This window comes from Aquarana catesbeiana, linkage group LG08, assembly GCF_042186555.1.
Source record: "Aquarana catesbeiana isolate 2022-GZ linkage group LG08, ASM4218655v1, whole genome shotgun sequence".
In the NCBI taxonomy this organism is placed as follows: Eukaryota; Metazoa; Chordata; class Amphibia; order Anura; family Ranidae; genus Aquarana; species Aquarana catesbeiana.
Window position 1 is genome coordinate 288,781,702 of NC_133331.1, and position 12,344 is coordinate 288,794,045.

Genomic DNA, 12,344 nt, shown 5'->3' on the forward strand with positions numbered 1-12,344 from the left:
ATGATACAGTTACCATCCAGACACATCCCTTGTCTGTTACTGGATAATGCCCCAGAATTCCCAGCACCGCTCACCTCTCCTGTCAGCAGCTCAGTGATTTTGGTGGTGACTTCAGGAATCTTTTTATTTCTCTATTCTATCAGGTAAGGAGGTGGAGGCAACGTGATGATCATATGAACATCAGACTTCACAGGAGGAAAATGTGCTACCTCATGCCACAATGAACTTCCTGTCTGTAGCTGACATCACTTCCTGTCTTCCATAGAGACTTCCTGTCTGGGTAGAAGTGATACTACCATCTTGTGGAGCTCAGAGGAACAGCCCCCGAGAAACGTCTCGTAGTGTGAACACGGCCTTGTGTTGTGCATGTATGTACTGTATATCTTTATAGATGGGGTCATCTCCAATCCCACCAAGGGAGATAGAAATATATTACTGCCTAAATCAGCCTTTCTAAGCCAGGGTTCCTCCAAAGGTTTCTAGCGGTTCCTTGAGAAATGGAGAACTGTTGTCTCTCAGGAACAAGGATTTAATGATGATGTAAAATGTGTTTCTCCCACTGACTATGGATATAAGGGGCTCCTTTTCCCAATGCTCACCAATAAGGGACCAATAAACAGATCACTTGGAGTGAGCTCTGGATTTGGACTGAATTTAGGTTTAGATACAATTTTGCTTGTTTGTGGGGTCAGTAAACGGCTGAAGTAAAAGGGTACTCAGCCAAGTTGAACATCCAGTTGCAGTATTGCGACTACTGCTAAATGTGGCAGCTTCCTGAGAATGATCTTGATGTGGTGTTGGTATTTGTGTCAGAGGCCTGAAGACAAGATATATGGTGATGAGGAGATCCTTCAACTGTTGTCCAACCAGAGTCAGCCTATCTACTTAGAGCATAGTCCCTAGTAGTGTCTAATCTGTCATGCAACCTGACAAGATTTTTGGTAATGAGACAACCCTTCCACCATTGTCCAACCAGCTTGGAATGCAGCTCTTTTCCAGCAGAAACCATGGCCACTGGAGTTGAACATCAAGTTGCAGTATTGCTACTACTACTAAATGTGTCACCTTACTGAGGATGATCTTGATGTGGCCTTTGTATTTGTGTCAGAGACCTGAAGACAAGATATGTGGTGATGAGGAGATCCTTCAACTGTTGTCCAACCAGCCTGGAACACAGATCTTCAACAACAGAAACCGTTGTATGATACTGGAACTCAGAGTCAGCCTACCTATCCTACGCTTTGTCCCTAGTAATGTCTAATCTGTCATGCAACCTGAAGACAAGATCTGTGGTGATGATAAAACCCTCCAGCCATTGTCCAACCAGTTTGGAACCCAGGTCTTCCCCAGCAGAAACCATGGTTACTAGAATTCCAAGTCAGCCTACCTACTCTACGCTTATGCCCTAGTAGTGTCTAATCTGTCCTGCAACCTTTATTGCAAGACAAGTTTTTGGTAATGAGAAAACCCTTCCACCATAGTACAACCAGCCTGGAACATAGCTCTTCATAAGCAGAAACCATGGCATGACACTGGAATTCAGAGTCATCCTAAAGTCAAGATATGTGGTAATGAGAATATCCTTCAAATGTTTTACAACCAGCCTGAAACAGAGCTCTTCACCAGCAGAAACCATGGTATGACAAAAAAGAGAACCCCCCCACCCACCCAGGACAACCCCTCTTTAAAACATAAAAATTCTCTCCCTCACCTCCAATCAGTCCCGTCCAAAAGCCCACTACACCATTCCTTCCTTCTTGAGTCATCATACCTTAATTATTCTATAACTGGTAAATAATCTGTTAACCCCTATGCTTCCATCTGATCCCAAGATAAATGGTGTCATCCCTGGTAATGTCAGGTTAGGCATCCAACGGCCACTTGTGGTAGCTAGAGGTTCGGTTGCATGACAGACTAGATGCTACTAGGGACTAAGTGCAAAGTGGATTGGCCAACTCTGAGTTCCAGTGCCGCACCACAGTTTCTGTCAGAAAAAAGTTGCGTTCCAGGCTGGTTGGACAATGGTGGATTCCTCATCACCACAGATCTGGTCTTCAGGTTGCATAACAGATTAGATGCTACTAGAGGCTAAGCACAGAGTAGATAAGATTATTCTAAGTTCTAGTATCACACCATGATTTCTGCTGGTGAAGAGCTGCATTCCAGGCTGGTTGGACAATGGTGGAAGGGTTTCCTCATTAACGAAGATCTTGTCTTCAGGTTGCATGACAGATTACAAGCTACTAGGGACAAAAGCGTCGAGTAGATAGGCTGACTCTGAGTTCCAGTGTCACACCATGGTTTCTACTGATGAAGACCTGTGTTCCAGGCTGGTTGGAAAATGCCAGAATGTCTTCATCATGGCAGATCATGTCTTCTGGCTGCATGACAGATTAGATGCTACTAGAGACTAAGCACAGAGTAGACCAGCTTACTCTGAGTTCCAGTGTCACACCATGATTTGTGCTGGGGAAAAGCTGAATTCCAGGCTGGTTGGACAACGGTGGAAGTGTTTGCTCATTACCGCAGATCTTGTCTTCAGGTTGCATGACAGATTAGAGACAATACTAGGGACTAAGCGCAGAGTAGCAAGGCTGACTCTGAGGTCCAGTGCCACACCACAATTTGTGTTGATGAAGAGCTGCGTTCCATGCAGGTTGAACAAAGGATGGAGGATTTCCTAACCACCACAGACTTTGTCTTCTGGCCTCCGACACCAAAATGAACACCACATCTTGATCATCCTCAGGGCCCCCTGCAACTGGACTTTGCTGCAACATTTCATCTGGTGGTATCTCTATTAGTGGGGGCTCTGTCCTGGGTGGAGGTCCTATCCCAGGTGGAGGCCCTATCTTGGGTGGGGGCCCTATCGTGGGTGGAGGTCCTATCTTGGGGGGAGGTCCTATCATGGGTGGAGGCACTGTCCTGGGTAGAGGCACTGTCCTGAGTGGAGGCTCTGTCCTGGGTGGGGCCCTGTCCTGGGTGGGGCCCTGTCCTGGGTAGAGGTCCTGTCCTAAGTGGAGGCCCTATCTTTTGTGGAGGCCATATCTTGGGTGGAGGCCCTATCTTGGGTGGAGGCACTGTTCTGAGTGGAGACTCTGTCCCTTGTAGAGGCACTGTCCTGGGTGGGGGCCCTGTCCTGTGTGGAGGCACTGTCCTGGGTGGGGGCCCTGTCCTGGTGGAGGCCCTGTCCTGGGTGAAGGCCCTGTCCTGGGTGGGGGCCCTGTCCTGGGTAGAGCTCCTGTCCTAGGTGGAGGCCCTGTGCTAGATGGAGGTCCTGTCCTGGGGCAAGGCACTGTCCTGGGCGGGGGCCCTGTCCTGGGTAGAGCTCCTGTCCTAGGTGGAGTCTCTGTCCTGGGTAAAGGCACTGTCCTGGGTGGGGGGTCTTACCTGGGTAGAGGTCTTGTCCTAAGTGGAGGTGCTATCTTGGTTGAAGGCCCTATCTTGGGTGGAGGCACTGTCCTGAGTCGAGGCTCTGTCCTGGGTGGAGGCACTGTCCTGGGTGGGGACCCTGTTCTGGGTGGAGGCACTGTCCTGGGTGGAGGCACTGTCCTGGGTGGGGGCCCTGTCCTGGGTGAAGACATTTTGCTGAGTGGGGGCCCTGTCCTGGGTAGAGGCACTGTCCTGGGTAAAAGTCTTGTCCTAAGTGGAGGTCCTATCTTGGGTGGGGGCCCTATTTTGGGTGGAGGCCCTATCTTGGGTGGAGGCACTGTCCTGGGTGAGGGCTCTGTCCTGGCTAGAGGTCTTGTCCTAAGTGAAGGTCCTAGCTTGGGTGGGGTCCCTATTTTGGGTGGAGGCCCTATCTTGGGTGGAGGCACTGTACTGAGTGGAGGCTCTGTCCTTTGTGGAGGCACTGTCCTGGGTGGGGGCCCTGTCCTAGGTAGAGCTCCTGTCCGAAGTGGAGGCCCTTTCCTGGGGCGAGGCACTGTCCTGGGTGTGGGCCCTGTCCTGGGTGGAGGCACTGTCTTGGTTGGGGGCCCTGTCCTGGGTAGAGCTCCTGTCCTAGATCGAGGCCCTGTCCTGGGTGGAAGCACTGTCCTGTGTGGGGGCCCTGACCTGGGTAGAGCTCCTGCCCTAGGTAGAGGCCCTATCATGGGTGGAGGCACTGTCCTGGGTGGGGGCTCTGTCCTGAGTGGAGACACTGTCCTGGCTGGGGTCCCTGTCCTGGTTGATGACCCTGTCCTGTGTGGGGGTTCTGTTCTGGGTGGGGGTCCTGTCCTTGGTGGGGGCACTGTCCTAAGTGGAGGCGCTGTCCTAGGGGGAGGCAATGTCCTGAATGGGGGCCCTTTCCTGGGTAGAGATCCCGTCCTAGGTGGAGGCCCTATCTTGGGTGGCGACACTTTTCTGGGTGGGGGCCCTATCCTGGGTAGAGATCCTGTACTGGGTGGAGGCACTGTCCTTGGCAGAGGCCCTGTCCTGGGTAGAGGCACTGTCCTGTGTAGAGCCACTGTACTGGGTAGGGGCTCTGTCCTGGGTGGAGGCCTTGTCCTGGGTGAAGGCACTGTCCTGGGTGTGGGGTTCTGTCGTGGGTGGAGGCCCTGTCCTGAGTGGGGGCCCTGTCCTATGTGGAGGCCGTATCTTTGGTGGTGGCACTGTCCTGGGTGGAGGCCCTGTTCTGGGTGGGTACTCTGTCCTGGGTGGAGTCCCTGTCCTGGGTAGAGGCCCTATCCTGGGTGGGTGGCCCTATCCTGGGTGGGCACTCTTTCCTGGGTAAAGGCAATGTTCTGGGTGAAGTCCCTGTCCTGGGTGGAGTCACTGGCAAATGTATTGTCAATCCCAGTCTTGCACTTAGTAAAGGTTCTGGTTCTTGTATTTATCTAGGGGTTTAGAGCAATATCCTGCTTGGGAAGGACCATTTCAACCCCCCCAAAAGAGGGCCACACTATCATATTTACTAAGAGGCAGAAGAAATTGTCCATGATGTAGATGAGGGTTACATATAGTATGAGCAACACCAAGCTTCTCTCTGTCACCAAGACCTAGTCTAGCAATGCACAGAATGATACCAATTAGTATCTGACCAGTCTTATTGTTTTTACTTCATGTACAGACAGGATGGCGCTATGGAAGACAGGAAGTGATGTCAGGTACAGACAGGAAGTTCTAGGTCAGAGTTGAGTCGGGAGGAAGTAGAGAGAAGACATTGCTGGAACTGGCAGCAGACGAGGTAATAAGATCTTATTTTCTGTTTACACCCGGTAACCCCCCCCCCCCCGTCATGTTCCGTCCTCTTCCTCCATAGTCACTGTGATGTCTTTTATCTCCAGCAAATGATGATACACACATATATAGTGTGGAAATGTAGATTAACCCCTTCAGATTACATGATACTCTTATATTAATTAATAAACCACAGACCTGACCAGAGAGGTGAGGAGGATTCTAAAGGGTCACTTGATTTTTTTTATTAATACTCAATTCTAGTTTTCCTCCTGTGAAGTCTGGTGATCATAGGACCATCACATTGCCTCCACCTCCCTCCTTGACAGAATAGGGAATTAAAACGAAAATTCGAGAATTCACAGATGAGACCACTGAGCTGCTGACAGGAGAGGTGAGCGGTGCTGGGAATTCTGGGACATTATCCAGTAACAGACAAGGGATGTGTCTGGATGGTGACTGTATCATTGTGTGTGTCAGGTTCCTATAAGGTGTCAGGATGTCACTGTCTATTTCTCCATGGAGGAGTGGGAGTATTTAGAAGGACACAAGGATCTCTACAAGGACGTCATGATGGACAATCAGCCGCCCCTCACATCACCGGGTAAGAGGAGACTTTATTGTAAAGGAGAGAGCAGTACGGAGGGTCCACCTAGATCCCCCATCATCTGATAAACACATAGAAACAATGTATTCAGTCAGTGCGTGTGTTTCCTACAGATGGATCCAGTAATGGGAACCCACCAGAGAGATGTCCCCGTCCTCTGTATTCCCGGGATTCCACACAGGAAGGTCACACCATCCTTCACCATCATCAGGTAGATGAGGAACAATCACTGATAGTATAATTAGGATCTGTACATTATCTGCAGTGTTACAATTGATGTCATTTTTATGATATATTCAGAGTGGAAACCTGAGAGATTCTAAAGTTGAAGTTAAAAAAGAGATAAAAGAGGAGGATGATGAGGATGGGGTGATGGAGGAGTTTTCAAAACGACACAAAGATCTGTACCAGGACACCATGGTGGAGTCATCCAGCTACAGAAACCCACCAGAGAGATGGACCCGTCCTCTGTATTCCCGGGATTCCACACAGGAAGGTCACACCATCCCCCACCATCATCAGGTAAATGAGGAACAATCAATGGTAGTTAAGATTTAATCACAAAAGTTTTTGTTACATTTAATATTTTATTATTTATTCAGAGTGGAAACTTTGGGTATAATGCAGTTGTTGTTAAAGAAGAGTTTAAAGAGGAGGCTGGTGTAATGCAGGAGCTTTCGGAAAGACACAAGGATATCATGATAGAGCCATCAAGTAAGAGAAACCCACCAGAGACATGTCTCCATCCTCTGTATACCCAGGATTCCACGCAGGAAGGTCACACCATCCCTCACCATCATCAGGTAGATGATTGACAATCATTGGTAGTCCTGATTTTTACACAGCATGTTTGATACAATGAATGTTTTATTTGATATTGCAGAGTGGAAACCTCTGGGATTATAATGTTGTTGTCAAAGAAGAATTTAAAGAGGAAGATGAGGAGTATGGTGTGATGGAGGAGTTTTCAGAAGGACACAAGGATATGATGGAGCCACCTAATACCAGGAACCCACCAGAGAGATGTCCCCGTACTCTGTATTCCCGGGATTCCACACAGGAAGGTCACACCATCCCTCACTGTTACAAGGTTGGTTGGATGGAGCATTTAGAACATGGACTTGAATTACTTTTATTTGATGTCACAATATTAAAGCTTGTATTTTACAGTTGATATATTTTCTATCATTGTCTTGGTTTAGCGTGAAGATCTGATAGATATAAAAGTTGAGGTTAAAACAGAAGAAGAAGAGACGTATGTGAGGGATGATCAGCAGTCTATGGAGGAGGATGGAATAACGGGGACATTTATAGAGGAGGACACTCCTACAGAGATCAGCACAGGTGGGTCATTAACACTAAATACATTCCTCCACCCATACTGCTCACTGATTGGTCCAGAGTAGGGCGGGGACTGGGTGATACCAGCCTGTAGTACCCTGGTCACTTTCCTGAGCTGTGTTCCCCATCCTGTATTTCTCTCGGATAATCTTCCTTCTCTGTGCCATAGACACAATTTATGTATATAGACTGGATTTATGGAGATTCTGGGGTTCATCTGGCAGCAAAATGTTGATTTTCATCATAGGCGTTGCTTGACCTAATCACCTGGGGTATCTGTCTTGATTCTTCTGCCCCATGCCCAGGTATAGCAGTACCTCTGACATAACAAGTCTTCCGGGTTTACTTGCTCTATTGTTTGCTGGCTGTGCTTGGTTGAGGGATATGTCTGTATAGTCTCAGACCCAAATCACTGAGTGCAGTCTCAGGAGATGGGAGGCAGCGGTGTGGGACCTCTGCAACTTGTCTCAAGTAAACATTTAATCTTCCACTGATTACTGAATACCAATATTATGAATCCTGACTCTTACATTATATAATTTATATTACATACTCCTGACCCCTTCACTATATACAATATGTTGTACATTACATAGTCCTGACTTCTCCTCTCTCCCCTCTACCCTCTGCTATATATACACATAATATGTATTCTCTTTTGTTACACCCATTTCCTACCAGCTGGACATTTTATATCTGATGATTTGATTGGAGCACAGACTTTTACATGTTGATAATAATGTGATAACATCCTCCAACTTTGGAACCTTAAACAGAAAGTGATAATGAGGGAGGAGTCAATAACCCAATGATGGTGGTCTTCAGGATCAGTCCAGTCTTCATCTTGGTTGTTCTCCCCCCATCCTCACTCTCTGACCTCTGGTGGGGCTCAGCCCCGCTGTTATTCATGACTAAATCATGGACTAAATAAGGAAGTGCAGGACTTCTTGTGTTGGGAAGATGGCAATGAGTGATAGAGGGGGAGGGGACACTCGTCCTATAATCCCCTCATCACTGTCACTCCTATAAAAGACAGTTCTCGTTGTTTCCTCACTCTCTGACTAAGGTCCATGAATAAAGAAATGAACTGGTAGGAGATCAGAGGACCCATTTACTAGTTACCTTGAGGGGGGAATTGTAAGATCCTCAGAGACAAAGCTGCCTGATGTGGGCGGAGTCCTGGTTTAGGGGAACCAATCTGCTCATGTCTAGTAATAATCTTTGTATTTCTATTTTAGTAGATGGACGGGAGATGAGGAAAACCTCAGAGGATTGTCTCACTTTGTCTCCAGACTGTAAAGTAGAAGATGAGGACATCACACAGTATAGTCCAGGAGAAAACCCGACTACCTCAAATGTCCATCCGGCACCACACAGTGTAGATGGACCATCGTATTCCTCTTATCCTGAGGAACCTCAGACTGTGCGGGACGGTGCCGGACCATCGTATTCCTCTTATCCTGAGGAACCTCAGACTGTGCGGGACTGTGCTGTCCTTCCAAGAGATAAGAGGTTTTCCTGTACTGAGTGTGGGAAGTGTTTTTCAACAACATCCAATTTCTACAGACATCAGAGATCTCACACCGCAGAGAAGCCACATTCCTGCCTTGAGTGCGGAAAATGTTTTTCAGAGAAGTCCAATCTTTACAAACATCAGAGATTGCACACAGGTGAGAAGCCGTATTCCTGTCCTGAGTGCGGGAAATGTTTTTCAAACACGTCCAATTTCTACAGACATCAGAGATCTCACACGGCAGAAAAGCAGTATTCCTGTTCTGAATGCGGGAAATTTTTTTCACAAAAGTCTCATCTTTACTATCATCAGAGATTGCACACGGGCGAGAAGCCGTTTTCTTGTCCTGAGTGCGGGAAATGTTTTTCAATGAAGTCCAGTCTTGACACACATCAGAGGTTGCACACGGGTGAGAAACCGTATTCCTGTCCTGATTGTGGAAAATGTTTTTCAGTGAAATCCAATCTTTACACACATCAGAGACTGCATAAAGGTGAGAAGCCATATTCCTGTTCAGAGTGCGGGAAATGTTTTTCAAAGACGTCTAATCTTTCCAGACATCAGAGACTGCACACGGGGGAAAAGCCGTATTCCTGTCCTCAGTGAGGGAATTGTACCTCACTGAAGTCCTGTCTTCCTGTACATCAGGGGTACCACACAATCCTCAAGGTGTATTAGTGCCTTGAGTGCGGGAAATGTCTTGTATATGAATGTTGCTGGACATGTGGGGAAGAAGCACACCCTGATATACACCTCAGATATACTCCATGGCTGATCTTCATCATGTAAGAAACAGTTGATAAGGAGATCAGAGATCACCAAAGACATGGATGAAGTGTTGTACCGTGTTGGCCATTGATAGCAGGAGAAAAATAAAAATGGAGTCCTTACCTCTCATTGGCTGAGTACATTTTGTGATGTAAACTCTTGCAAGAGTTTTCTCAAGTCGTCTTTCAGGACGAAACACGTTAACCCCACCACTTAAAAGGCAGTCCTCTAGGCCTTTTAAAATAAAAATGGAGTCATTACCTCTCATTGGCTGAGTACATTTTGTGATGTAAACTCTTGCAAGAGTTTTCTCAAGTCGTCTTTCAGGACGAAACACGTTAACCCCACCACTTAAAAGGCAGTCCTCTAGGCCTTTTAAAATAAAAATGGAGTCATTACCTCTCATTGGCTGAGTACATTTTGTGGTGGAAGATTTCACAAACACAGGCGTGCTTTTTAAAAAAATGAATTGGACAAATGAGGCAAGCTTATCATATACAGCCCAGCATACAGAGTGCAGTGGTCAGGTATGTCATATCAAAGGCGTAACTAGAACCTTCAGTGCCCTCAGTGCAAGAAACCATGAAAATCCCCCCACCCCCTTTCATCCGATCCTCAGGCTTCCAGTTCCGGGAGGTCGCCCATGGACATCCTCCCAGAATCCTGCCTCCCGCATGCCCCCTTGGGTGCACATCCAGCATGCTCTGTGACTGCTGAGCTGACCACAGATGAAGGTAAAGGGCCAATCACAGCGGCCCTTTACCGTGTGATCAGCTGATCATATGTAAAAAGACTTGCTGGTTATCAGCAGTCTTTTCCTCCCACTCGTGTCTGTGTGAGGAAAGGAGAGCCGATAACCGGCAAGACTGTCAGTACATTGTTTACATTGATCATGAGTGCAGCCCCATCCGTGCCACCTATCAGTGCCCATTAGTGACTCCTATCAGTGCCACCTATCAGTGCTGCCTATCAGTGCCCATTAGTACTGCCTATAAGTGCCACCTGTCAGTGCTCATCAATACTGCCTATCAGTGCTCATCAATATCGCCTATCAGGGACACCCATCAGTGCTCATCAGTACTGTCTATCAGTGCCGCCTATCAGTGCTCAATGCTGCCTATCAGTGCCCATTGGTGCTGCCTATCAGTGCTGCCTATTAGTGCTCATCAACGCCGCCTATCAGGGACACCTATCAATACCGCCTATCAGTGCTGCCTATTAATGCTCAATGCTGCCAAGCAGTGCTACCTGTCAGTGCCCATCAGTGCTGCCAATCAGTGCTACCTGTCAGTGCCCATCAGTGCTGCCTGTCAGTGCCCATCAGTGTTGCCCGTCAGTGCCCATCAGTACTGCCTATCAGTGCCACCAATTAGTGCTGCCTTTCAGCGCCACCTATCAATGCTCATCAATGCCCATCAGAGCCGCTTATTAGTGCTACTTATCAGTGCCTCCTCACTCCTCAGCAGCCTCTCTTTCATACAGCCGAGAACCTGCACTGACAGTTCCCCCTCACTCCTCCCTCACACAGATAGGGGAGGAGAGAGAAGATCCGCTCCGACTCCCTCCCCTCTCCACTTATGTGCACCGAGGGAAGTGTGAGTGATCAATTTCAGCTGCTTAGCTTAACACTTCCCATGGTGCACACAGGAGGAGAGGGGCAGGGGAAGGGGGGGTGGAGAAGGAGCAGCCCGTCTCTCTCCTCTTCTAACCATGCGAGGGAGGAGGGAACTGTCACTGCAGTGCAGTGGTCAGGACTGCAGTATATCATATACGGAATAGGGTAAAGCATGCAGTGGTCAGGAGTGTGTTATATGGAGCCCTGCATTTAGAGTGCAGTGGTCAGGAGTTTTTTCGTATATAGCCTAACATAGATAGTGGAGCTGTTACATTTCCCAGCATAGTAAGGCTGCAGCCGAAGGTTCAACTCAGCTGAACACCCATTTAGTTCACCCATCATTCACTGAACCCCCAAGCATGCCAACTTCTGTCTAAACCTTTGTTCAGTCCAAACCCAGAGCTCATACTCAGTGGTCCCTCACATTTGTGACCAATGGGAGAAGGCCCCCCTTATATCAGTGGTCTTGGTCCCTTGCATTGGAGACCAATGGGAGAACGACCCTCTTATATCAGTGGTCAGTGTAGTTTTCCTTTACATTGGTGACCAATAGGAGAAGGACTCCCTTATATCAGTGGTCAGTGTAGTGGTCCCTTGCATTGGTGACCAATAGGAGAAGGACCCCCTTATATCAGTGGTCAGTGTAGTTTTCCTTTACAATGGTGACCAACAGGAGAAGGACCCCCTTATATCAGTGGTCAGTGTAGTGGTCTCTTGCGTTGGTGACCAATGGGAGAAGGACCCCCTTATATCAGTGGTCAGTGTAGCGGTCTCTTGCGTTGGTGACCAATGGGAGAAGGACCCCCTTATATCAGTGGTCAGTGTAGTTTTCCTTTACATTGGTGACCAATAGGAGAAGGACCCCCTTATATCAGTGGTCAGTGTAGTGGTCTCTTGCATTGGTGACCAATGGGAGAAGGACACCCTAATATCAGTGGTCAGTGTAGTGGTCCCTTACACTGGTGATAAATGGGAGAAGGACCCCCTTATATCAGTGGTCAGTGGGAGAAGGACATTCTTATATTGTCATCAATGGAAGCCAGCCCCCCTTTACAGATCATTGATGTCAGTTGTTACTGAGAGATAGAAATTGATTATTGCTCAAGGAACCCCCTAGAAAGCTTTGGAGGAACCCTGGCTGAGAAAAGCTGGACTAGGCAGTTATATATTTCTTCCCCCCCCTCCCTTGGTGGGAGTTGAGATGACCCCATCTATAAGGATATACAGTACATACATACAGCACAAGGCCGTGTTCACACTACAAGACTCTTCTAGGGGATGCAGTTCCTCTGAGCTCCTCAAGGTGGTGATCTCACTTCAAGCCAGACAAGAAGTCTCTA

General features: G+C 47.9%; 2 protein-coding genes across 2 annotated transcripts in view; one reads left to right on the forward strand and one right to left on the reverse strand.

Moving 5' to 3' along the window:
• LOC141106783 (uncharacterized) overlaps positions 1-12,344 on the reverse strand; it is a 258,502-nt gene that overhangs the window by 29,653 nt on the left and 216,505 nt on the right.
• On the forward strand, positions 260-9,656 carry LOC141104702 (uncharacterized). Its single transcript, XM_073594382.1, has 10 exons — positions 260-368; positions 5,051-5,167; positions 5,425-5,554; positions 5,641-5,764; positions 5,881-5,978; positions 6,068-6,289; positions 6,370-6,570; positions 6,651-6,857; positions 6,970-7,111; positions 8,347-9,656. The coding sequence occupies exons 4-10, from the start codon at positions 5,680-5,682 to the stop codon at positions 9,225-9,227; spliced, it is 1,836 nt and encodes a 611-aa protein (XP_073450483.1). The 5' UTR covers positions 260-368; positions 5,051-5,167; positions 5,425-5,554; positions 5,641-5,679; the 3' UTR covers positions 9,228-9,656.

Bases quoted from the DNA above. Each gene is read 5' to 3' on its own strand.
- LOC141104702 (XM_073594382.1), top strand. From the start codon at position 5,680: ATGGAGGAGTGGGAGTATTTAGAAGGACACAAGGATCTCTACAAGGAC. The intron at 6,290-6,369 runs GTAAATGAGGAA...TTATTTATTCAG, and splicing joins CCATCCCCCACCATCATCAG to AGTGGAAACTTTGGGTATAA. The intron at 6,858-6,969 runs GTTGGTTGGATG...GTCTTGGTTTAG, and splicing joins CCATCCCTCACTGTTACAAG to CGTGAAGATCTGATAGATAT.